We start from the raw sequence: 27,014 nt of genomic DNA on the forward strand, positions 1-27,014 counted from the left end.
TTTGCATTTTATTTGGTATTTTGTTTTTATTTATGATATGCTGATAAGGTGTAGTAACAATAATATTAACAATACTAATAAATTTTTAATCATGTTTTAATGATTCAATAAAAAAATTGAAAGAAAGGGTTTCAGGCATAAAGGTTTATTTAAAGCATTTTTTCCAGAATTTTATTTGGCTTTCATATCCAGAAGAAATCCATCAGTCACTCAGAAGTCACCATTTAAATTTAAAGTGAAAACGCTTTCAACATAAGGTATAACACGATCCCTCTTTCTGTTTAAGATTTAAGGGGTGCTTTCAACCCCTCGTAAAGGATTCCAGGTATTAGGTGGCCTCTTAATTAATAAGTGACCCCTTCGAAAATAGGATTTCCTTGTTCTTTTAAAAATATTTATCATTTTATATTTTCATTTTCGCTGTTTCCGCAATTTTGACAAGCTGTTTTATCCAGAGAAATAATTTTAGCCACTTCAAATTTGGCAGTTATATTCAGAATTAAAAGACCTTTAAAATAAGGTATCATACGACCCCTCTTTCCATTTAGGATTTTAGGGGTGATTCCATCCCCTCGAAGGGGGTTGCTGGTATGAGGGTGCCTTGGTAAGGAAAAGTTGTCCCCCTCAAAAATAAAATCGACGTGTCCGAGATTTTTGAAAAAAAATTTTTTTTTCATACTGAAAATAGCTCTGTTTCGTTTTCGCTGGGACACCCATGTTCAAGCCAATATTCTTAGAGAATGTTTGGTGATTACAATAGATGGCGCTAAATGTGTAAGGATCATATTAAATAAAAACAATAATACAATAGGATTAATAGGGTACTATCGACATCCATCATTAAACAAAGATGATTATATAATCCAACTGAACAATTTTTTTAGGAATACCATTACAAATGTTTTTGGTATAGAAGTTTTTTTGGGAGAAACTAATATTAACATAATGCAAACAAGTAAGGATGAAGTTATGCAGTATTTAAATCTATTGGGTAGTTTCGGTTAAGAGTGTGTTGTATGTAAGCCCACTAGAGCGCAAAAAGAACAACATTCGTCTTATGACCACTTTTTTGTAAAACATATAAAGGATACTGGCATTTAATTGCAAATTATGTATGTTGTATTTTTCCCCATTGTGTTAAATATTAAATTAAATCAATTCAAAGAAAAAATTAACAATAAATTAATTAAAAATTTAAATCATAAAAAACTTTACTTAAAAGCTTAAAACATTAGATACCACTAATCAAAGCAACAAAGAATAGGTATTATTCCGAAAAATTTAATATTATATTATAAAGAATAACATTAAACAAACATGCAAACTAATAAAACAGGCAACCAATGAGAAAGGAGCAAGATTAATAACTATAATGTTATTACTGATGAGAAGAAAGAGTTAAAAGTACGAATTCGGCAAATGCCATAAAAATTAAGAAAACTATTTAATTCAAATCTGAAATCAAAAGTCTGGACAGATCCATGTATTTAAAACCAATAAGTAACAAAGAACTTGTACTACAAATTCGCCCACTTAAAGATCAGGTCTCTCCAGGTAGTGATCGGCTTTCTGTAGAAGTTATTAGGGATAATCATTTGCATACAGTCAAATCACTAATTCATTTCGCTAATCTAATAGTTAAAAAAGCCAACACCAACAAGTATTTAAACATGGCATCATTTCCCCAGTATATTAATCTGGAAACAAGGTAAAAAAAAACAACCTAGCTGTTCTGTTGAGTTTGGTATGCTGCAAGGTACAGTTCTAAGCCCAGTGTTATTTACCATATACAGCGCTTTCATTTTAAAACGAACCATCATTAAAAACTGCTAAAAAAAACGTCAATTTAGATATACAGGGGGACGTTTAATTTTATATTTGACAAAGTTCTGTCAATCACCTCCTCACCTCCATCTAACCTCACTTTGATATGTCAAATGGGAACCCCCATCGTGTAATAATATATCATTGTAAGCAGCATTAAAATGTCTATTCAACAGTGCCAAAAAAAATTAAATTGGTTGACGTACCAACAAATAATGCCCACAAATGTCCAAAAAGAATGGATAATTTATCGAACTTAATCTTTTGTTTCAAATGGAGTATTTTAAACGGCATACAATCTCCTATCTAACCAAACTGAAAAAAAAAACAAAATCGGTAGACGCGATCAGCGAATAGTAAGCAAAAATGTGTCGTAATAAAAGACATTTTATCAACTTAAACTTTGGTAGGTCAAATGGTGGCCTCATAGTGTCACATTATTTTCAATGGCAAACAATTTTCCATCTTACTTCGTCAAAAAAATTGTCGCAAGTTGAAGCGATTTACCAATAAAAATGTATGGTAATAAACATTTCATTGAGTCCAAATATTTTTTTTAATATACGTCAAAATTAACGCATAATTTAGCAAATTGTTTTGAAATATTTTTTATTTATGAAATCATAGAAGTACATGTATTGTAAAAACTGGACTATTGACGTTTGATTTTCGATGAATTGTAAACAAACGCAAACTTCTTTGCTGGCAAAAAACGATCAAAATAAGAAGTCTTTTTGTTGATATGTCTCAATAATTTTTAGAATTTCGTGCGTCTTACTTCAGTAGAGTTTCGATATTCGACGTGATTTTAACTTTACATATTGAGTTCTTCTTGCAAAACGACTCCTCCGCAATGAGAAAACCGCAATTCCGCAGCTAGAGTTATTTCTCTTCACGAAAAAGGGTATACCCAAATTCAGTCAACTAACTCCAGAGTTTTGAATCGGCTTTGCACAAAGTGGTAGCAACACTAAAAGACCAGGCCAGCGTCGTGGAAGTCTTTACAAAACGAGTTCCTGGAGCGTTACAATTTTAGAATAGCGTAGTGCAATATAGTGGGAACCGTTAGTTATTATGGCGCGTCAGTAATGGTGTGGGACAGGATTAATATGAAGGGCCGCACAGAATTAGTACCAGTATAAAGAGGACGGCTTACTGCACAGAGGTACATTACGGACATTTTAGAAGATCATGCGATCCTATTCGCCCCTATGTTGGAGATAATTTCCTGCTTATGCACGATAATGCGCCTCGATAAAACCTCGGTGGTATAGGAGTACCTTGAAGAAGTCTAAATCGCTACCATGAAGTGGCCACCCAGAAGCTCGGATATGAATCCAATTGAGCACATGTATCATGGGGAGACGACTGCGACAGTTGCCAAGACCCCCAAGCCTTTATTTGATATTTGTAGTAATTAGGGGTCAGATAGACCAACATCAATGAAGGACCCTAATTATCAGTATGAGGGAATGATCCTTATACTAGTTAGCCGTCAAGCCGTTATAAACGCCAGAGGAGGAAATACCCGTTATTCATTTTTTTTTATGTCACAATTTATATATTTTGTAATACAATTATTTGAGTTATTTTTTGGTATAAAATTTTTAAAACACATTGTGTATTTTTATTTTTATTATTTATATGCAGTAACTATAGCATTTTTAATACGTTTTAAAACCAGTTGATTATTATTGTTAACATTGTGATTCTGACGCTCAGTTAAAAATTAAGAAGTCCGAATAATTTAAAATGGTGTATACGCTAGCCGAAAGAATAGAAATTATTTTTCTTTATAGCGCTGAAGATCGGTGCGCTCGTAGAAAAGCCAGGGCATTTAATGACAGACATCAAGACAAAAAAGAAGGCCATAAATATGTACTAGAATTGGTAAGGAATTTTGAGGAAACCGGGTCTGTTTCCAATAAAAAGTGTACTGAGGAAAGGGTTGTTAATGAAGCATGCCAAATGGGTCTCATCTATCCCCAAAGTCGCAGAGTTAACTACGTCAACAGGTTCTGTACACAAAATTTTGAAGGAAAAAAGTTTTTTCCCTACAAAATTCAAATCCTTCAACAACTAGGAGAAGACGGTTTTGATAGGAGAATTGAATTTTGCGAACAGAAGTGCCAGCGAATTGACGAGGAGACCCCCCATTTAGTAAAGAACATCTGCTTCAGGGACGAGTCAACTTTTTTTTTATAAATGGACTAGTAAACCCGCATAACTGTAGATACTGGGATAAAGGAAATCCACACCTTTTTCGAGAGGATCATACTTAGTGTCCTGAAAAAATTAATGTATAGACAGGAATTTAGGGTAAGAAAATCATCGAGCCATTTTTCTTGGAAGAAAATTTAACTGAGCAAATTCATTTAGACTTCCTCGGAAATATAGTAGATTCTTCAATCGTCCAATCTTTGGAAAACCAAATGGATAAGAATGGTGTTTGGATATAAACGAAAATAATTTGTATTTCCAACCAGATGGAGCTTCCCCGCACTACGCTTTGACAGTTTGAGAGTGGCTTAATGAACAGTTTCCAGGAATGTGGATTGGCAGGTGTGGCCCACACAGTCACCAGACTTAACACCACTAGATTTCCTCCTTTGGGAATTATTCGTGAATGTGGAGATATTAGCGGACTAACACTTCTCGCGAATAACGAGCATTTAATAAAATAAATTCTATGAACTGATTAAATTGTTTATTTTTTAAACACCTTTTTTACACCCTTACTGGTTATATGTCTATAAACTTACATTTTTTAAACACTGTTGGGTGGTACATTGCCATATGATATACCAAAGTATAACACCCATAAAATATTATCATCAGACTATGTTATTTCTATGTTATTATGTTAGCTTTATATACAATGATGTGTCACACGATGGGGTTCCCATTTGACATATCAAAGTAACGTAGCTAGGAGGTGATTGTCAGAACCTTGTCAAATATAAAATTAACCGTCCTCTTGTATATCTAAATTGACGTATTTTTTTAAAGAAGTTATTAAGGGTGGTACTTAGCCAGTGTAGAATCGATCCTAAATTATTGCATTTTGGAGTGAGGAGCATCACGTCCTGAACCTATAATCCAAAACTATATATTGAAGATAATAAATAAAAAAAATAAATATTTTCCGACTTCTGAGATCTTTAAAGAAACAAAGATTCTACAGATTAATCAGATCTATTATTTTAACACCGAAGAAGTCGTCAAAAGAAGTTTTTGTACCAAAAATCATTTATATAAAAGTTGCATAATAAGCGAGTTACTCCACATTATTGCGAAATATTTTTTTTTAATTTTTATTAAATTAAAGAGTTGCCGTTTTTTACAAAAATTGTTCAAAATTGTCCCCATTTGTTCGATTAACACACAATCTTGATCGGCGAATCCATGACTCTACAAGTTTCGAAAATAAAATCCTGTTTCAAGAAGCCCTACAGAAAAAAATCGCAAGGCTTTAAATCTGGGGAGCGAGGAGGCCAAGAAATAAGTCAAATGCGCCCTATCCATCTATTAGGCAACTCATTATAACTTAAATAGTTAGTTGTAAAACATTGTAGAATATTACTTAGTTAATATTATTCGAAGCACACATGTACACATACAGAGCCATGTGCTCTATTGTATACTGTTCTTGGAAAAATGTATTTGTATATGTAACTTTTTGAAATTAACATCTTGACATAAGAGTTAAGTTATATCTAAAACTTTAGAAAAATCTAAAACTCAGAAAAATCATTATAATGAGGCTGGTTAAAATGATGGTCGACAACTGCCGTATTATCCGTTTTATTACGTAAATGGGACAATCATACTGAAACTTATATATTATTTATTTTAAATATTGCCATGCCTGCCCTGGTGGTTTTTAATTAAGGTTACTTATGAAAGGGAACTTCTTATCTTTGAATTATAGAATGTCTATTTGATTGAACGGTTAACTTTCATTATAGTTACCCTTAATATATCTGAAAGACCCTGCATAGTTTATCTGAATAATTTGAGTAATAATCCCATTAACTAGACATCTGTGGTTAGTTATTTTTTTGACATAACTAAGTTGTAATCCGTAATAATAAAAGTTGGACCGCTAACATGATATTAAATGGCAAATATTTTATGAGTCGAAAAAACAAAGTAGAAAGCTAAATATTACACGTAGTCATGATCGAATTATTAAGTAGTAGTATATATATAGTTTTGAGATATTATAATAGTGCACTAGTTGGTCTATGTTATGTTTTGAACTGGCTAAATTATTTTTGTAATCAGCAATGTGTCTTAAACATGCAATTCTGTTATTAATGTTAAATTGTTAATATGTTACGAGAACCGGGCTTTCTGGATTGCAAATGGTCAATCCATCCAGTTGTTGAAATTAAACATTTCTAAACGCCAAATATGTTTTATTTGGCATAAATAGGGTCAAAAATCGTTCAATCAAAATTATTAAAGTAAAATGTTGATGCGAACTGCAAGTATCCCATGTAAAGGTCAATATATGTCAGCATCAATATAATTGTAACCGTATTAACAGAAAAGGTAAAGCATCATTTTAACCAGTGTTATGTCAAAAGTAACCAATAACTAAAGAACAGATACTAATAAATTAAGTATTTATTCCCATACCCAAGTTCTTTCGTATTTCGAAGCCATTGTTTGAATGTAAGGACTATATCGCCATGTAGTGTTTTAGATACATAGATATACAGTTGTATCAAACTCGATTTATTGCTTGTATTTTTATTTGTAACAATATATTTTAATGATATATTTAGTATTTTAATGTGCTCTGTTCTATTTTGTCGTGTACTTGTGAATATTAACGCAACATATATTATTTTAAATATTTTCTTTTATAATTTTGTTTTAGGTGTGGCGTTTGGGGAAGTAGACAAGCTAACAAGTGTAACCCTGTTTGAAATGCAATATAGCAAATGGGGTGCCAAGACTTGCAGTCTTTGTCCAGACGGCCGATTTGCTAGAACTGGAGTCTGTATTGGATGTGATGCTGGAATGTGTAGAACTTATTTCCACGTTACTTGGTAGGTAATTTGCATAACGTATTCCTAGATGTTATCTTAATTTTAACTTTATTTAAGTGCTCAAAGAGAGGGCTTTTTGTCAGAAGCTCACTGTGAAGAGGCAGACCAAGCAGATCCTTTCTATGCGCATTGCAAGTTACATTCTGATAAAACTTTAGTAAAAAGAAGAAAAAGAAATTATTTAGCACTGCAGCTAAGAAATGAATATCGTAGGATAAAATTTCAAAAAGAGGGCCATATGGAGACCCCTGAACAAGTCAGAATACAGAGGAAGCTCGCAAAGCAAAGAGTACATTATTTGGAGTATAAAAAGAAGAAAAATGCACCCTGGGGTAAGTTTAAGAGTTAAATGTGAATTTAATTTTAATTTAAATTTAAATAATTTAACCAATATTTTATCAGTCCCAACTCAGAAAATGCCAAGGCTAATAACAACCAGTGCTTCAGCTTGTCGGAAATTATTACGTAAAGCAGAACAAATGGGGATTGATACCTCAGAGTTGGAGATGCATGATGCCCAGATAGCAACATTGGCTGATATAAGGAAAAAATGGCACATTCCTCCAGCTTTTACTGTAGAATTTATTGCCTATTATCTAGATCGAAATGAAAGACTCAGGGGCATGAAAGCTACTCTTGAACAGTTTATGGAAGAAAACAAGGTGCTTTTAGATGAGCAGCAAAAACTAAGAACACAATATGATGAAGTAAGTAGTGCCGCGAACTTACCTACTAATCAAAGTAACGCAAGTAAATGTACTGTCCTGTATCCATCAATGTGTAATTATTTTGAAAATGAAAAAAAATATAAGTTCACAATCATATGAAACCAATTTATTACAATGAAGGTAACCATTAACATGGATCTTCTAGGTTCTTAAAAGGAGCAATGAAGTGACATCAAAAAATGCAGATTTGAAAGCCAGTATACAAAAATATCATTCAGCAATATTAAGCGCGTGTCCAACGAAAAATCTGCCGAATATCGATGATATTGGCAAGCCTCCTGCCCCCAAGCCGATCCAGCAAACCATGGCAGTACCTACGGCAGCAGCACTGAAAATGGGTGTTGGGTTTCCACTAAAAAATATACCTTTAAGGGAGAGAGAGGATCGAGTTCTTAGTAGTCAAGCGAAACCGACAGGTAAGTAATGAGCCAATAGTGGTCATATTTTTAAAAAATTCCTGCGTAAGGTACTACACATTCTCTAGCTTATCTTTTTAATGCAGTTAATAAAGTAGTTCTTTTTAGGCACTAGTGCTTAAAAAGTCAATCTGAATAATTTGTTAAAAATAGCAGAAGCATAAAATTACCTTTAATTTTATTGTGGACTGCGATTTGCGGTAGCGGAGGTACTTAGAATCGACGCTTTAAATAAATCAAAATATAAATTAAAAAAACAAGAAATAAAAACTATATACCATTCGCTGTGCTCTAAAAATTACTTTTCAGTTTCCTTGGGGTAGTTATTATGCTATCCTATTTGCATGAGTTCAATCGGCTTAATGTTATTTAAACTTTTTTATTATTTTTTTGCAATATTTCTACCAGAATTGACTGAATTCTGACCAGAATTTGGTTTTATAATATCAACATTATATATTTTTTACTATATTATATATTGAATTAATTTATTTTAAATGTCTTATTTGAGACTCAGATCTCAGATATGAGCAATTGCATAAGGAAGTAATATTTTTCCAAAGATCGTCAAGTAAAATGCGCAAATGACTTTCATCTAAGAAGAAAACTTATTTAAAAACAAGTAAAGCACCAAAAATAAAACTCGATTATTACTGTCGCTGCAACAATTATTTCCCGCGTCTAAAGTTAAATTTTTATATTTATACATTGCAATACTTGGTTGGCACCTGGATGCGCAGACGACTTAGCAGTCTTGCGATTGAAGCGCCACCAGTCGTCTCTCTCTCTCCAAGTATATTAAAAAAGTAATTCTCAAAAGTTAGTTCTTCGCAAGTTCTTTTTCGCAAAGGTCTACATTGTTTTTAAGAAAATCTAATCTAAGTAAATGCTAATGTAAATGTAAATGAAACAAGCAGAATCCAGTCAAGTTCTCCAGAGGAAATCAGGGATCCCTGCGACACTCACATCCAGAAATTCCAAAGGTAAGGTGCCATTCATCATTTTTATTGCCAAAGTATACCCTTTTCACGTCGAATCTCAATAAAAAATTTGTCTTTTAATAGGAACCACCTTTTCGCGACATTTTCTGGTCCTTCGAGCCAAATTTTCATTTGCATAAAAATTAAAATATTCATGTAATAATTCCTGATTAATCCATTTGACTTTTCATATTCCACCATAACAGCCATTTTTTAAATCATTCGTGTCCGTCGGCTCTCATCGTATTTAAAAACGTGTAAGCCGTTCAATTTTCGCTATATATATTAAAAAATCGACCATCTGACCGTCTTTACACAGGTGAACAGTATTTGACCCATCACCTTGAAAATCTATTTTTGGTAATTTGAAATTTTTATAAATAATAAAGAATAAAGCCTAATACGGCTGAGACGTTGACGGCGCGACGGGTTTGTTTATATTTTTTGAACCTAAAAGTATATCGTTCGGTTGTGGTTCGCGTAATATTAGGATGCATAAACATTTAAACCTAAATTTAAACCTAAAAGTAATTCATTTTTTGGGCTGATCAGATTGTAGCTAATTATTTAAAAAGAAAAATGTCTTCAAAACATAAAGTTGCTCAAAAACGAAATGTTTCTGTTAAGCGTATAACCGACATTTATATTTTTGCCGAAAAAACTGTAAATAATCGTCACGATATTCCATTATTTAAATCTATGTATGAAAGTTTAGATGACGTTTATACCGTGTTTAAAAAATTTCATAATGATGTGGTTGATTTCTTAGAGAATGATGAAGAATTCGTTGTCGAGGATGTTATTAGACAGCAAGTGGATTTAAATTATTTTAAAGGCAAAACAATTTATTCACAAGTGTGTCCACCTGAAGAAAATAGTTTTTCGCTAAGCACTAATGTAGCTCCCATAGTAGCAAATCACACTGATCTAAATGCTAAGTTACCAAAATTAACCGTACCTAGTTTTGATGGTAATTTGAAGTCATGGCCTGTTTTTTTTTATATGTTTAAGTCAATAGTTCACGAAAATATAACTCTGACCAACATACAAAAATTTCAATATTTGATTTCTCTTCTAAAAGGTGAACCATTAAATCTGATTAAGTCCATACCCACTATTGAAGCAAACTATGAAATTGCGTTTCAAACATTGTTAGATCACTACCAAAATAAAAGAATTTTAGCAACCACATATTGGAACGCTTTAAATACTGCTCCGTTTTTAAAATCAAATTTTCTTGAAGGACCTACGCAATTTGTTAGACTGTTTTAATGAAAATACTGCAGCTCTGCATATTTTAGGCTTTCCAACTGATCAGTGGTGTTTTGTTTTATTCAATATGTTGCTTCAAAGGCTCGATAATCAAACCAGAACTACTTTTGAAATGGAGTATAGTAAGGTAGAATTACCCACTTACAAAAATTTAGTTGAATTTCTGCATAATCATTGTAAAGCCTTAGAATCTGTTCAGATTATGCCTTCCCCTCGACACCAAAAAATACCCGCGTCATCCTCGAATAATTTCAAAAGTCAAAATAGTTCATTTCATAGTCCCAAAAATTATTCTCAAACTTTTGTCGTTAATATTCCTAGTAACAATCTTAACCCTTCAGCATTAGCTAGTTCTTCAAATAATATAGGTTCAACAGTTTCTTCATTCGCTGAAAAATTGCAAAAGTGTCGCCTTTGCAATCAATCTACACATAATTTGTCGCAACGTTCTTTATTTCTTGCTAAATCCCCGCATGATCGTTTTGCTTATATTAAACAGAATAATGCCTGTATAAACTGCTTAAGGTTTACGCATATGTTAAAGAACTGCCCTTGGACATTTAACTGTCGCAACTGCCGATCTCGCCATCATACCTTGGTTCATTTTTCGCCAAATTCCAGACATAATAATTCAGTGCAATCCAACGTTTCCAGACCTTCTACTTTAATAATTCATGAGCTCCCGATTTCATCTCATCTCGATAATATTTCGCAATCACACTCGAACCAACAATTGTCAAATCAATCTGAAGAAGTGACACAGGTTAACTGCGCATGTGCCTGTCTAAAATCTGTTATACCTAAAAGCACAGTACTTCTATCTACCACTTATGTGGACGTTATCGACGTACGAAGAAACATTCAAAAGGTTCGCGTACTCCTAGATTCTGCTAGTCAAGCTAATTTCATAACAGAGTCTTGCCTAAATCGATTGGGCCTTCCAAAAAAGAACTACGTTATCCCTCTTGTGGGAATTAGTCAATCAGCGAGTACTACTAGTGGAATTTCCAGTTGTACAATTAAACCTGTTGATGCGTCATCACCATTGTTTACTATTGAGGTTTTTGTTTTACCAAAGATTTGCTCAGATATACCCTCTTTTAAGATTATGTCTCCACATTGGAACGATATTTCAAATTTAAAAGTATCCTCTTCTACTTCCCCGTACTCATCGACTTACTGACCTTTTAATTGTAAATATTCATAAAGAACATTTTCACCCTGGATTTAATACTATTTTGTATTTACTTCGTCAACAGTATTGGATACTTTCAGCTCGCAGGGCCATCCAGTCTGTTTTACCAAATGGATTCGCTGCTATTGCCGACTTAAACCAAAATCGTATACCCCCTATATGGGAGATCTATCCTTTTTCGTATTTCACAATTGAAGTGTTTTTCACATGTCACCTTAGACTATGCAGGTCGCATTAACATATCTTTAGGAAGATATCTTGGTTCCAAGTTGTCTAAGGCCTATATTTGCCTTTTTGTCTGCCTGTGCTGTAAAAGCAGTACACATTGAGTTAGTATCCGACATGTCTTCTGAGGCTTTTATAGCGGCTTTTCGGCGTTTTGTCGCCAGGCGTGGTCGTTGCTCCGATATCTACAGCGATTGCGGTACCAATTTTATTGGTGCTAATACCCAATTGCATGACTTGTCCAAACAAGCATCTGAGCAATTAAAAATCACTTGGCATTTCAATCCCCCCGCTGCACCTCATTTTAATGGACTGAGTGAAGCTGCAGTAAAATCTGTAAAGTATCATTTGTTCCGTGTTATTGGAGATCAAATCTAAACCTATGAGGAGTTAAATACTTTTCTTATACAAATCGAATCGCTCTTAAATTCTCGTCCGCTTTGTCCTCAAAGTTCGGACCCCAACGATCTGGTTTCATTGACCCCCGGTCATTTTCTGACCTTAGAACCCCTTACTACTTGTCCCAGTCCAGACATGTCTTCTCTTAAATTGAACCGTCTCTCTAGATGGCAGCTAATTCAGCGTATGAATACCGATTTCTGGGTTCGGTGGAAGAACGAGTATTTGCATACATTACAACAGCGTTCTAAGTGGGTCCAAAAACCAAGTGAAATTAAAATAAATGCTTTGGTTCTCATAAAAAATGAAACCAAGAATCCAATGAATTGGTTACTTGGTAGAATGGTAGAAGTACATCCCGGTAATGATGGCCATATACGAGTAGTTACGGTGCGAACACAGAACGGATTGTTCAAACGGCCCATCGTAAAATTGTGTCCCTTGCCGATAGATTAGCTTCATACATTCATACATTTAAATACCACTTTTAGTTTATAGTTTTAGGTTTAGAAATTAGTATTAAAATTGTTAATTTGGGATTTTTTTTTCTCTCTCTTTATTTATTTTTTTTTTGTACTACTTGGATAGAAAATGGTGAAATGTTAAAGTGGTAAATAAATGATTAATTTTCGCAATTTTTATTTTCTATTTAAAATTTTTTGTAATATAAAGAAAAACGTCCGTTTTGGTGGGCGGAAAATGTCGCTGCAACAATTATTTCCCGCGTCTAAAGTTAAATTTCTATATTTATACATTGGCAATACTTGGATGGCACCTGGATGCGCAGACGACTTAGCACTCTTGCGATTGAAGCGCCACCAGTCGTCTCTCTCTCCAAGTATATTAAAAAAGTAATTTTAAAAAGGTAGTTCTTCGCAAGTTCTTTTTCGCAAAAGTCTACATTGTTTTTAAGAAAATCTAATCTGTGAATGCTTTGAAACAAGCAGAATCCAGTCAAGTTCTCCAGAGGAAATCAGGGATCCCTGCGACACTCACATCCAGAAATTCCAAAGGTAAGGTGCCATTCATCATTTTTATTGCCAAAGTATACCCTTTTCACGTCAAATCTCAACAAAAAAATTGTCTTTTAATAGGAACCACCTTTTCGCGACAATTACAAAGAAAATTGGGATTTAACCGGTATTATCATTATATATATATATCATGGATGTATACATAATGATATATCATGGATATTTGGCAATGGCAGTCAATTAATTTTTGTCATTTTTGTCAATATTTTTTATTGAAAAAAAAAAGGACAGCAAATGTGCCTTGGGATGGAATATGCAGAAACAAACACAGAATATTTTTTTTTAAATCTTCAATATAAAAATCTCTGATATCATATACAGTGGTGGAAAAATGTATGGCACCTTTTTATTTTGACAAGTATATTTCTTTCTAGAATACGATTTCTAACTATATTTATTTATGTTTTCATATAAAATAACGATTATTCATATTAATTATTTTAAATTATAGCTAATTTTCGTGTAACAGTTGGAAATAAGTATGAAAATTTCTACTATTTTATAAAAAAACGGTATTATACTTTGTAGAATACCCGTCAGCATCTAAGCTGCCTGACATCGTCTAGAGATATAATTGACCAATTTTTGAAAAGTTTCGAATGCACTCGAATACGACGATCCAAGATGTCTCAAAGATGTTCAATGGGGTTCAAGTCTGGGGATTGAGACGGCCATTGAAGAACAGTTATTTTTTCTCACGAAACCAATATTTTGCTAATTTGACGAATGTTTCGGATCATTGTCTTGTTAAAATATCCAACGCAATGGCATACCTAACATCCCCAGACAATTATGTTCTTGCCTCCATGCTTCACAGTTGGAATTTGGTACTTTGCTTTGAATCTTGCACGCACTAGTCTCCTTACAGATTTCCTGCCATCAGATCCAAATAGAGAAAATTTGCTTTCATCACTAAATAGAACGGTATTCCATTTTTCCACGATCTTCCATTAGTGTTAAACCAACAATATTGCTTTGAAAGATATAAAATTTTTCTATATTTTTCTTGATTCATATTTCCTTTACATACTATGATAAAATTAATTATTCTCATTTCTTAACAACAATAAGTTTGACTTTATTCATTTTACCTATACAGGGTGTTTCAGAACTATGGGATCAAACTTTAGGGGTTGTTCAGTGCAACAGTAGAATCCATTTGAGTATAGGAACCCATGTCCGGAAATGTGTCACTACGCCACTACGGCCCTAAGACGTTTAAATTTAGAAAAAATAAGCCAAACATCCATGAACGGAATAAATAAGACCAAGAGAGATAAGCTTTGGGAAACTTGTTCCGAGGCTTTCTATTTTTCTTTGATAAAAGTGGCTTTTTAACAACAACTCTCTCAAAAAGACCTCTATCAAGTAGACGGTTTCTTACAGTTCTACTTGTCACGTTAACACCAAATTGCTCCGAGATTTCATTTCTAATTTGTGTGGAGGTTTTTCTAGGATTAAGTTTTGAGATCCTTAAAATAGTTTTATCCAATCGAGGAGTAGTTTTACGACGTCTTTCTGACTTGGCGCATTTCTTACATCACCACGGCTATCGAACTTTTGTATTATGTTTCTTACAGCAGTTTTAGAAATATTCAAAAATATAGCAATAAACGACTTTTTTCTAGCCATTATAAATGAATACACAAGTTTTTGTCTAAGATCACATGAAAAATAATGGCCTTTTGGCGTGATAAATTAATATTTTACACATATTGCACTGAAAAACTAAAAATATTTGCGCTGAAGAGCTTAAGACTGAATATTTTAAACACAGAATAAAAATAGATTTAAATTTTGTTTTATCCGGAAATTCCTTTTTGCCGAGAAAATATAATCCAAATATCTTGTTGAATTATTAAGCCCAATAATTTGTATATCAGTGGCGTTTCTATAATTTACCAAAATTTAAAAAGCAAAAATTTAGTATGAAATAATACAAGTATTATTAAGAGTTTTAATAAATTTTTCCACTACTGTATATAATATCTACTATACTCAAATTGCATCAATCTTGAGTCATGTTTTATTTTTTATCAGCAGACCCAAATGCTAATATTTTAAATTATTTTGCTGTTAGTTTATAAAAAAATTAATATGATACATTAGCTTTTTCGAATTCTCTCTAAATTTCACGTCATCTGTAGTGAAAAAACTCCTTAAAAGTTAAAGGTACAACTATAAGTTAATATAGGCCAGCATGAGGTAATATCAAAAATATATTGACAGTTTTTTTCTCTTAGTATTTATAACTGCAAAACTATTTTCTTCAAAAATCAATCAGCAGCTAGCATCACAAATAATAAATGTTTACTAATTTTAATCAAAAGACTACATTTTCCAAAATTGGAATGACCGCGATTCCCGTTGGCCTGAATTGCCACATACCCCACTCTTAAATGGTATAGAGACAGCCGTATTTTGGTGTTCAAAATGTTTAGACATGTTTTGTGTCTATTTATTCTCTTCGGTAGTAGAAAAATTTAGTTATATGTGTATAAAAAAATTTTTCCTTTTTTATTCTTGACGATAGTCGCGTTCACCTACGGCTCATATGGAAATAAACGCTAAACTATTTTGAAAAATATCGACGTTATCATCATTTTCTTACATAACTAATAGAATGGAATTTTTTTCTGCCAAAACGTATAGTTTTTTGTATTTTATAATTTCTAATTATTACAGCAAATAAAAATGCTACCTAATAGACTAGGTATGTATACAGTATTATAAAAAGAAATAATAATTTAACATAAATTTAAAAGAAAGCAGAATAAAACGAAATATCTACCCTAAATATGTCTTGCCCCCATTTAAATTAGAAGACTCTTTTTAAATGAGAATACGATTTACTTATAAATTAAGTGTATCTTCCAAACAATTATTTTGCTTTTCACAAAAGCAAGACAAATTTAGTCTACGTTAAATTGGTAATTCATATCATATTAGTAACGTTTTTCAGGTTATATTAGTTTTTTCTATGGCATGCAAAAAATCACATTCATTCATTAAAGTATTTTTTTCCGAATTTTATACATAAATTACTCTTTTCCAGAACCTTTACAGCTGAATGAATGTGGTATCTGTCGTCAAAGAAGAGACCAGCATCTATTAGCTAAATGTGACACCTGCCACCTATATTATCACACTGATTGCCTAAATCCTCCGTTAGCTCGTTTGCCTAAAAAATCGAAACTTTACGGATGGCAGTGCTCTGAATGTGACAAAAGCTCTGATTCAGAAGTAGAACATGTTAAGGCACCTCGTAGAAGTCGTAGCATATACAGCAGAGATCGTTCGGAAAACGAAATCGGAAATGTTCCCGCTATCACCCCAAAGCTAATAATTAAACCAGTGGATGATCCTGAAGTGGCAACCATATGTAAGGCAGCGGAGACAAGTCAGAAGGAGGGCAAAAAGGAAAGACGACATTCACACAATGACAAATCCAAAACGGGAAATGGTCATCAAGCGAAGAAAGGTTTGGTTAAAAAACTTGGTTTGCGACAAAATAATAACATCTTGATTCTTTGATAATAGCGCGAAAACATTCTTCTGCTAGTGACACAAATATGGTAAATGAGCATGCAGACCAAAGTACGGCAGATCTTTTAGCAGATCTCGGCAGCAATGAAGATATCGAAGTTATAATGGAAAACAACGTGCCTGTAGATGGACATGAGGGACACAAATCTAAAAAAAGGCGTAGGGATAAACATAGAAATAGGTGAGTTAAAAATTATTGACATACTTTTGTTTAACCAAAAACACAATATGCAAATGCTTCAATCTAAATTCATAGTCATATTTATTTATTTTATAGCCCAACAAATAAAAATATCAATAGAGCTTATGCAAAAAGTGTAACAAAATAATAAGAAAACAACACAGCTGATATTATATTACAAATATCATTATCATATATCTATACCAATTCGAATGAATCTAGAATAAGGCAAACTTAAATCAGTTTGGTTTGAAAACTTCTTAACCCTTAACTCCAGCTCAAAAAAGCTAGATTTAAAAAAATCGTAATATAATGATATATTTTAATAACAAAGCACCACTAATTTGCATATATTATCTATTCAAAAAGAAAAAACTAAGTTATAAGTGTTGAAATAAATGTATACATTACCATTACCAAAAATTATAATTTTTTTAAATTTTAATATGAATTTTATAACAAAATAATGTAAACTTTGTGTAAACTGGATATATTTTATATAAAATGTATAAAAAAACACCAAAACAAAAGTTCTACAGGAAATCTGCAAATAAACAAAATAATGTTCAAAATAGTTTATTCTCGTTCTTTCTTAGTGCAATGTATACACAACTTTCGGGAACATTGCAAGCAAATTGATTTCTCATAATACAAGTACATAAATATGAAGTCTTTCTCCTTAATTCTGATGGACATATGAAGCAATATTTTCGTATTTCGAGTTTTTCTTCATGTTCAACAACTGTTTTTGCGTGTAGGTAAAGAATGTTTCCTTATTAATTCTTTAGTTTGCTTTTGTAGCGTTGGCATTTGAAATCTTCAATGGAAATGTAAAGAAACCAGTTCACCTATTTTCCGGTAGAGAAGTAAACATAATGAACTAGTTTAACTCCACAAATATTTACTAATGCATAAAATACTGCCATGGGCTATCTACGTGTTCTGTGGCTGCATGAATATTTTACACAATATTTTTCGAGTCCACACCTCCTTTTGTTAAGTTAAAGAAAGAATTTATTTCTGGTAAATTAGTAAATTCTCTTGATCTACTTCTATGGAGTGATGCATTGAGGACATGATTATTAGAGCTCTGTTTTTTTTTTAGTGGCACGGGATAAAAGGGTTAATATTTTGTAAACCCATGTCAAAGGTGTCACCTTCATTACTATTTACTCGAGGGAGGAGCTAAGGAGATGTTTCCATGTTATTTTTCCTTATTATACCAACGTAAGCTAGTTTATTTTTTTGCAATTATTCTGTTATCTGAACCGAACTAAACCATTTGTCCTCAGTCACATTTCTATTGGAATCATAAATATGTTTTACTAGTTTTATAACTGCTTGGGAAGGTACACTCATTTTCTTTCCTTCATTTGAAAGACCAACTCCATCTGAACCTTTTCCAGCATTCCTTGCATCAGTCATGCAAAGAATCTTTATCCCGTATTTAGCAGGTTTGTTTACTTCCAACTTTATAAGATTCTTTTGCATTGCGGGTAAATTTATCGAAAAACTCTTGAATGGCAGCAGCTGAATTATCTTTTGCTCTTAGCGCTCTATTTGAGGCATCAAGGTCAGATAATCAGTTTTTTTTTAGCAAATTTTTTATACTCGGGTCGCATGGCAGCCAGTTTTTCATGTGTTCTTTTTACAACCAAACTAGTAGATGTCTGGCGTAAACATTTTATTAAAATAGTACACAGGGCTATTTGATTTTGCCAAATGTGACCGAGAATTATGTTGTACGCGGGCGATCGTACGTTTTTTGTAGGTTTCTTACTCCATTTAAAAACCTATTGCCTTAATAATAGTTATCAGAAGCGATAAACTTATCTGCCTCTTAACTAGATATTACTTCTACTTCATTTTTGTTCATTTGTTGTTCACAGTCCGTCAAAGAGTCACTTTCTCTGTAATATTCCACATCCACTTCTTTGTCACTATTTGCCTCATCATACCACTTTTGGCATCTTTCATAAAAATTTTCATCGAATGTCATGGCAGTCTTATGGAACCGATCCATTATATTATAACACTAATGACCTTGCATCTACTAGACTCCCGGACGTAAATATTTTGAAAATAGTAATATCTTCGGCGCTAGAAAGCATACTAAGGACTAGGAAGGTACACGGAACAGTGGTTCCTTGTGGTGGGGAGGGAGCACGCGTAAACGATTGCGTCTATCAGGTGCATGGTCACCATTTAAGAGCAATCATCAGCACGTGACTTTGCTCGATATGGATTTAACGCGCTAAAGGGTAGAATCAACCCTATAGATTGAAAAAAAATTTGTCTTACTTCCAGGTATGCCTAACACAATTAGTTAGCAATCAAAATATAAAAAATAAATTATAATAGTAATGTACTTTAATTACCAACAACATTACAAATTAATTTATAATGTACAGCCTCAAAAAAAATCTAAATAAAAATTACAAAATAAAGATAATAAAACACAAAATAAATTAATCATAACAAAAAATAACTATATGAGAAAAAACAGACACAACACAACACACATTTAAATGGAATAGTGGAGAGTCGAGTCATATTTTGTTTGAAAGGTCTTTCGATTCTCTCTACGGCTATACCTAGTTTAAAAAACTTTACTTTAGCGGTTCTCAAACTATTGACTATTTTAACATTTAATCCAATATTTTTAACAATAATACAGATTTTGTACAAATCGACGTCGCATATTTTGTAGCATATCAGGTGTTATCTGTTGGCTTTCAAATGTAATCCTTTTGCGCAATTCTTTTATTGAATCTGGTTGGGTAGCACAGATTTTACTCTTTAGATCAGGCGACTGCGCGGACCATTCAACAGAGCCTCTCCGTCCAATCTAGCGATCAGGATAGTTCTAATTTAAATAATTGCGGACAGCTATTACGTATTGAGGCAATAACACCTCTATAAAAGGACAAAGCGCTCCAAAAAATTTTGCTCGTGACGTCACACGTTTGGGCCATGCACTTCGGGTTGATTTTCGCGTGAATTCAGCTGTTGACGCTGCCGTTGTTCGTCCACAGAAGGCTGCCTGCAACGCTGCCAGACTTTGCAGATTGCCGTGAACGTTAGGATGATCTATTACTATCTTAAAATAATTAAATCTATATCTTTAACTGCTCTTACTTTACAATTTAGTTAAAAAAATAGTGCATCCTTATTTCTCTTTTTATAATTTAAACTTCCATTTTTTCAAATTTTATCATTTATCTAATACCACAGATGTAAATAGCTACTTGTCAATAGGAGTTCTTTCTATATAAATCTGACAACGGCACATCTACTAGTTGTGCCACCTGATGAAACGAGAGGTTAAGTTGTTTATATTTTTGTTCTGTGGTTGCCGGTATTTCTGACGAGATCCGCAGTAAACAATTTTGTGTTTTTTTCATTTTTTCACAGCTCATTTTTGTGTTTTTTTCTAAAATCAGATTTGTTTATTTCCGCGAAACGTGTATGTTATATTTATGTAAACTCTTCGCGTACTTTTAAATCGCAAAATCGTAATTTCGGACTAGAAAAATCCTCGGAAAAACCGGTTCTGGGTGGCGGTTTTATTTGTTTATATCAGACTTTAATACTTTAGTTCGTGTTTAATTTAATGTTTTTCTCCTAGTTCGGCTTGTAGTTAATACCAGAGTGTAAATATGCCTCAAAAGTGTTATGTTCCGGGTTGTAACGGAAACTATAAAAACGGACCTAAAGTACATGTCTTCGGTTTTCCTAAGGTACCTAAATCTAAGGGGAAAATGGGTAAAAGCCATACACAGAGATTACTTTGAGCCCACAAACAACACCAAAGTATGTGAAGCTCATTTTCCTGAAGGTAGTATAATAAGAGTACTTTATTATACATATTAAGTTCAAGATTCCAACACAGGTAAAATTTTTACAATAGAATTACTAAAACCACGGCTGAAACTTTTGAAACTTTTTTATATAGCGAGCCAGTTTGTGTTTTAACATCAAAATTTAAAACCCCATATACTTCTCTTCATATAGTTTAGATGATTTATATGCAATACTTTTAAAATAAATGCCTTTGGAGGAAAATGTTACCAATAATGGCAACCCCGATTGTGACTTAAATCCAAATACTGCTATACCGAGACTGCTACCAATACCCTTGGCAATACTATTCTCGATCATGCCAAACCATTAAATGACATAAATAAAATGAAAGGTGTGTTCGATTTTGTGTCAAACATACTAAAAAGTTTTAAAAACATTGAAGACAACAAAATAGTGCATTCTTTAGATTTTATTTGTGAACAATTAGCTTTGCTTACAACTGCAAAGGAAAGGTACAGATATTTAAGTAGTACAATAATTTTGACTTCTATAATCTATACTATTAGTCCTCATGCTTACAAGTATTTAAGAGATTACGGATCCCTAATTTTACCACATCCTCAAACTATAATGGGTATTTGTAACAAACACATGACCGATCCCCACATAGATGAAAAAAAAATGTTTTTAACTTATGCCCGAAATGTGTTTAGTTTACTAAAGGATCATGAGAGATTTGTGACACTACTTTTGATGAAATTCATATTGACCCTTACATGGACTATAAAGGCGGTAATATCACTGGAACATCAGTCAATAATAAGTCTCTAGCTTCCTCGGCATTTACTTTTATGATTACAAGTGTGTGTTCCAGCTTTAAGGAAGTAGTTCACATAGCTCCCATTTCCAAAATTACATCAGACATACTTTATAATTTTATTAAGACAATTATTGAAAATTTAGAGGAGATTGGGTACATAGTTTTTTAATAGTGTTATAATAATGCCATTAACGGGAAAGCCATTAGTCATTTTTCAACTGCAGACCAACTTAGCATTGTTTATCCTCATCCCATAAAAATTTTATTTTTCTGATTTTGACACCTCGAAGTAAAAATTTCCTTCATTTTCTTTTTAAAAAATTACATGTATATATATACATAGTATACCTAAGCTTTTTAAGCTTTTAAAGTCAATTTATGTGTATATAATAACATTTTTTACTACTTGATGGTATAAAAAAATAGCTAAATACATATGTTCAATTTTGGCGCAGATGTAGGGGAGTTGGGAGTCTGCATTTAATATTACACCATAATATTTAACCTGACATTCAACCAGAACTAAAACATACCTTTGAATGTTTCCTGAACTCTATTCTATTCCTAGCATTTTTTAAAATAAGCCAAATATTGAGATATTAGCATATGAAATCCCTTGGTTTTTAAAAATCGGTGGCCCACATCGATGACGTCACGCGCCAAGCACTAAGGCCCTGTCTTTGAGTGGCTGTTGATTGAGGGGACGCACCATCCTGCTGAAACATCAACTCGTCTTCAATTTATTGATTGTTATTGTCATTTTCAATCATGTTCGTGATTGCTAGGTCGATAGCTTCTTGTAATAACCTAAGGTTTAATTTTTAACCACACCAAAAGTTTAATTTTTGGGGATGTTAATTGTTAAAAAAAACCAAAATTCATCTGAGAAACAAAAGTAAACACATAATTGGGATTATTTAATTCTCTTTCACTAATTATCTCACAGAACTCCAAGCGCCGATTCTCATCGTCTTCATTTATTTTATGTACCAGATTTATTTTATAGGGGTGTAAATCATGAGTTTTTAGAATCCTACAAGGGATTCCCCGATTTTCCTCGAGCAAAAAATAGCTTCACTATTTCTATTTTTTTTTTTAGGGTATAAACCATTTTAACTATTACTTGTTTTAACACGATAAACTAAAAATTAATGATCCGATTTCACTCTGATTAAGTCGAATTGACCTTAAGTAATATTATTTATTGTTTATTTATATTTTGACATTCTTATTTTTTTTCCCTCCGAAACGTTAATGTAATATGTATATAACGATGACCATTTTCAGTATTTGTTGGACTAACGCTTATGTATAATTGTTATAAGTTCATAGTTTGATAAATTGCGATTTAATACAGTTTTTCCAAACACCCAACATTTAATACAGATTTTCCAAAAAACTATAATAAATGTTAAAATAATCAATAGTTTAAGAACCGCTGAAGTAAAATCCTTTAAATTAGGTGTAGCCGTAAAGAAAATCGAAAGACCTTTCAAACAAGGTATAACTCAACCCACTATTCCATTTAAAATTTCTGAGGTTAGTTCCACTCTGGCTAAGGGATGGATGGGGGTAGTATTATACTCTGAAAATGTTTCCACCTGGTAATTTAAATTGACGTGTCCGAGCGTTTTCTTTTTAAAATCTACGAGCCCGACATGGTCGCCGTCTCGTTTTCGTTTAGCCACCCTGTAAATACAGCTCTCGTCAAAGAGATGTAGAATGTTAATCACCTTTAAATATGCCTTAGACAGTTCTTAGGAATCAGAATACAAAAAATAAATTGTAGACACACGCGTGAGCTTCATCAAAGGGGGATAAAATAAACTTTTTTTTATTTTAAATTAATTGAACCCCAAAGTTGCAAATACAACATGCTATAACTTGAAAATTGATGTGTAGAAGGAAAATAATAAACAAAATAACATGTCTCAGAGACAATAATAACATGACACAAGACAATATTAAACAGTTATGTAAGTAATTATACAAAAATGAAAATTATAATATAACGAAGTAGTATATTAAAATAGAAAAACCAAACAAATGTAATATAAAAATTGCCATTTATAGCTCAAGTTCTAGATGGGTTTCGAATTTCCATGCCTCTATTATGCCTAGGATCTATGATTTCAGTCAGTAGACATTTAAAATAAAAAATCTTTAATTTTTCTCATCAATTTTTTCTTTCTAAAATGAATCATTTATTTTCATTTATATATAAATTGTAAAAGCAATGTGGCATTCTTACTACATATTTGCAGCCATTCTAGGCCTAAAGTGAGCCTTTTTTTGCTTCCGTTTTTTCGTTTAAAATAATAAACTTTTAATTTGCCTTTTTTTGTTTTTCCCATTTTTTTTTTAAATAAACATAAAAAACTTAATAGTATAAAGAACAACGTGCAAAAAATTGGAACACCTTCGCAATAAAATACTTCTAAGTGAACTCCCATTTTCAACATTTCAATTTTACATAATATAGAATTGCTGTTGACTAGTAGCCGATACGGCCGTTTGCACAGATCGGGCCGAACAAGCGTCGAGCGTTTCTTGATTTGATTCCCGCTAGCCCGGCCGTGTGTTGTTGCCAAATGATACTAAATTTATCGGCGGTTCAAGAAATTGTAAGAAAAATGCCTGAATTTTGTATTTCTATTCTCAAAGATTTATTATTAATTTTTTTGAAATGGTTTTTTAACATAATGTTTCTAAAATCGATGTATCTAGTGACGTATGGAAAGATTTTTTTATTTATCTTTTTGGTTTTTAAATTAAAAATCAAAATTTTGGAAATTAAAAAAACTAGCACCTATCAACTCTTGAAAAGCACTCTTGAAAAAAATAATATGTACATTTCACTAGTGAAAACCGCATTAAAAAATATTGTAAAATAAAAAAGTTTTCCAGGAAACAGGAATTTATGCGTGAATAATCCCCTTAAGGATATAGATCAGATTGCATATACTGGGGAAATATACCTAAAACCTAAAGTTTTATCTATCGACCTCTCAGCTGTTTCTTCTTTTCAATGCCCTTCCTAACTTTATTTTTTTAACAAAATTTAAAAAAAAAACAATTTTAAGAGTAGGAAATTCTAAATTAAATCAAAAATATTGCGAAATCTAGCACAGCTAGGGATCTAACTTACAAAAGTTTCATAAAATAATAAATAAGCCAAGTAATGCAGTCTGCAGGCGCTCGCAATGCTTTATGTTTCGATCAATTGGTTAGAGGTTGGATACGTCCAATGGGGAAATATAATATTAATAAATGTTATTTATTAATAATAAGAATAGTAGGATGTCCTAGTTTGGAGCCTTAGGGAACCCCCGAGGTGGTTTCGATTTTGAAAAGATTTAAAACCATTAAAAAAATCATTTAAAGCACTAAAAGTTTTCAGTTTTTAAAGTAATATATTAGACCTTTATTTAATAATATATATATTTAAACATATAACATATATTTAATAATTAATAGATAAACTAATTGTCTTTTGCTATGATACCTTTTATTTAATTTTATTCTATTGTAATAACTTTTTGATTTTTTTAAATTTATTTCCTTTTTTTCTGAATATTTCCTTGTTAGGGCCAAAAAAGAGAGTTGTTTATTACGTATTGAAATAGGGTCATTTTTATTGGCTATATTTTTTGCTGTATATTTAGAACAAAGGGATATTTAAAAGTGTTAGTAAATCCCAGTATTACCAAAATAATTTAAATTTTTTCTTCTAGTATATCTCTCAGCTAAGCTGTTTTCTATTTAAGATATGCTTATATATTTTCAACTAGATAAATTTAGCGTACAATACCTACAACCTACACCAATACAATAATCTTATAAATTTGCATCCAAACATTTATTTAATTGGGTGACGTTCCGACAACAAACTTATATCTTAATATTAAAATTAATATTAATTTAAAATTAGCCTAAGAGCTTCAACCTATACCGTACTAGAAGCAGGTTGTCCCATTGTTTAAAATGGAAAAATTTTGTAATTAATTATAGATCTTACTACCTTAATTTGCGTTTGATAGGACGTACGAAGAAGTTTGACTTATCTGAATGCGAACACAAATTTCTATCCAATTTAATCACAAGGGATTTATCAAGAAAAACCAATTTTGTAATAGATACTGATATGGAAAATACATACAAGATTACTCTTGTCTTGAACAGAATAATACAATGGACTTAATTAGCATTAAGCTTAGAAAGCTTTAGAAGAAGAGTGATAGTGAACTGTAACTTAGTCTTTTTTGCACACAACATGGAATGACAATGAAAACTGATAACTTTCTGATAGTTTGGTATTGCCAAGATTAAAGTATGGGAGCGTAATATGATATCCACAATATTAAGTATGTGTTAAAACCATAGAGTTTAGGTATTATTCACAGCAAGGGCATGATCATATATGATTATAGTTTTGGAAACCGGCGTATTATAACTTGTATATGTATGTTTAAAAAGTTTAAATTAGAAGCAATAAATTCAGAATATTTTTCAATGATTCCTTTCTTTATAAATAATGGAAATACATGGAAGAAAAATAAATATACCTGTATATAACAATTTACCCGCTTTGCAAAGTTTTAATGCAAATGCAGCATTTATACTTGTGATTTAAACAGTTTAAATAATTTTACAAAATAATTGAAGATATACTTTATGCTTATTAGAATCTGACCCAGTAGGAAGTTATTTATTTTTATTTGGTTTTATTTATATTACCAGAATATGAAGTTGTTTATTAGCACTTATAGGTTTTTTCTTCTAGAAGGTCATACATATGTATAATTTTGTCCTTTCTTAGTTTCTTTCTGAATATCTGATAGCTACTCTCTATCAAAAGCCTTTGTTATATCAATAAAACATGCATACTCATATATTAGCTGAAAGAATAGGTAGAAATTCAAGAGCCTTCTCTTTTACTTGTCTTAAAATAAAAAGTCATCAGTAGTCAATCTGTTCAGCCTGTCTGTTGCAAAAACATGTTGACCGGCCTCCTATTCAACAGTCATCATTGGCTCTGGCATAAAATATTACATCCAATTTCAATCCCAACAGTTTGACTCACTTTTTTTTCTTTAAGCTTATTGTTAAAAGGGAAACTGTAATCTAGTAAAAAAATTATAGATATAGTCCAGAACTTGGAATGTCGAGCAAAGAGCACAAACGCAAACGTAAGAAGAAGAGCGTAGAGATCGAAGAAAACTCATCAAACATTCCTCATCCCAGAATAACCATAAAGGTATTTTAACTGCCAGTTGTTTTTAGCATCTTGTTGTAATGCGGTTTCTTGTAGATAAAATCCATTCCTCTACCAGCTGGAGAAGTAGCCTCTGAATCTAATCCGCAGTGTTTTTATGTGCCCAACGAAGCAGACGATAATGCCCCGGCTCTGTCGGTAGTTTTAAAGTCCGATAAACAGCTAGAAAGTCGAAGAGTTTCATCTGATGGGACCATTTCAAAGAAAAATCGTGTTGTTAGGTAAGTGTGCAAGAATATTTAATCTTAATTTGTT

General features: G+C 32.2%; 1 protein-coding gene across 2 annotated transcripts in view; it reads left to right on the forward strand.

The window, feature by feature from the left end:
• Positions 1–27,014, forward strand: part of LOC126736263 (PHD finger protein 14) — a 46,235-nt gene that overhangs the window by 15,408 nt on the left and 3,813 nt on the right. For both annotated transcript variants that reach the window (XM_050440532.1, XM_050440533.1), the window contains exons 6-13: positions 6,713–6,884; positions 6,942–7,216; positions 7,287–7,591; positions 7,758–8,028; positions 16,189–16,614; positions 16,674–16,860; positions 26,627–26,741; positions 26,796–26,980. In XM_050440532.1, coding sequence (XP_050296489.1) covers positions 6,713–6,884; positions 6,942–7,216; positions 7,287–7,591; positions 7,758–8,028; positions 16,189–16,614; positions 16,674–16,860; positions 26,627–26,741; positions 26,796–26,980 — 1,936 coding nt within the window. The remainder of the gene's footprint in view (positions 1–6,712; positions 6,885–6,941; positions 7,217–7,286; positions 7,592–7,757; positions 8,029–16,188; positions 16,615–16,673; positions 16,861–26,626; positions 26,742–26,795; positions 26,981–27,014) is intronic.

Source organism: Anthonomus grandis, chromosome 5 (assembly GCF_022605725.1).
Source record: "Anthonomus grandis grandis chromosome 5, icAntGran1.3, whole genome shotgun sequence".
Taxonomy (NCBI): Eukaryota; Metazoa; Arthropoda; class Insecta; order Coleoptera; family Curculionidae; genus Anthonomus; species Anthonomus grandis.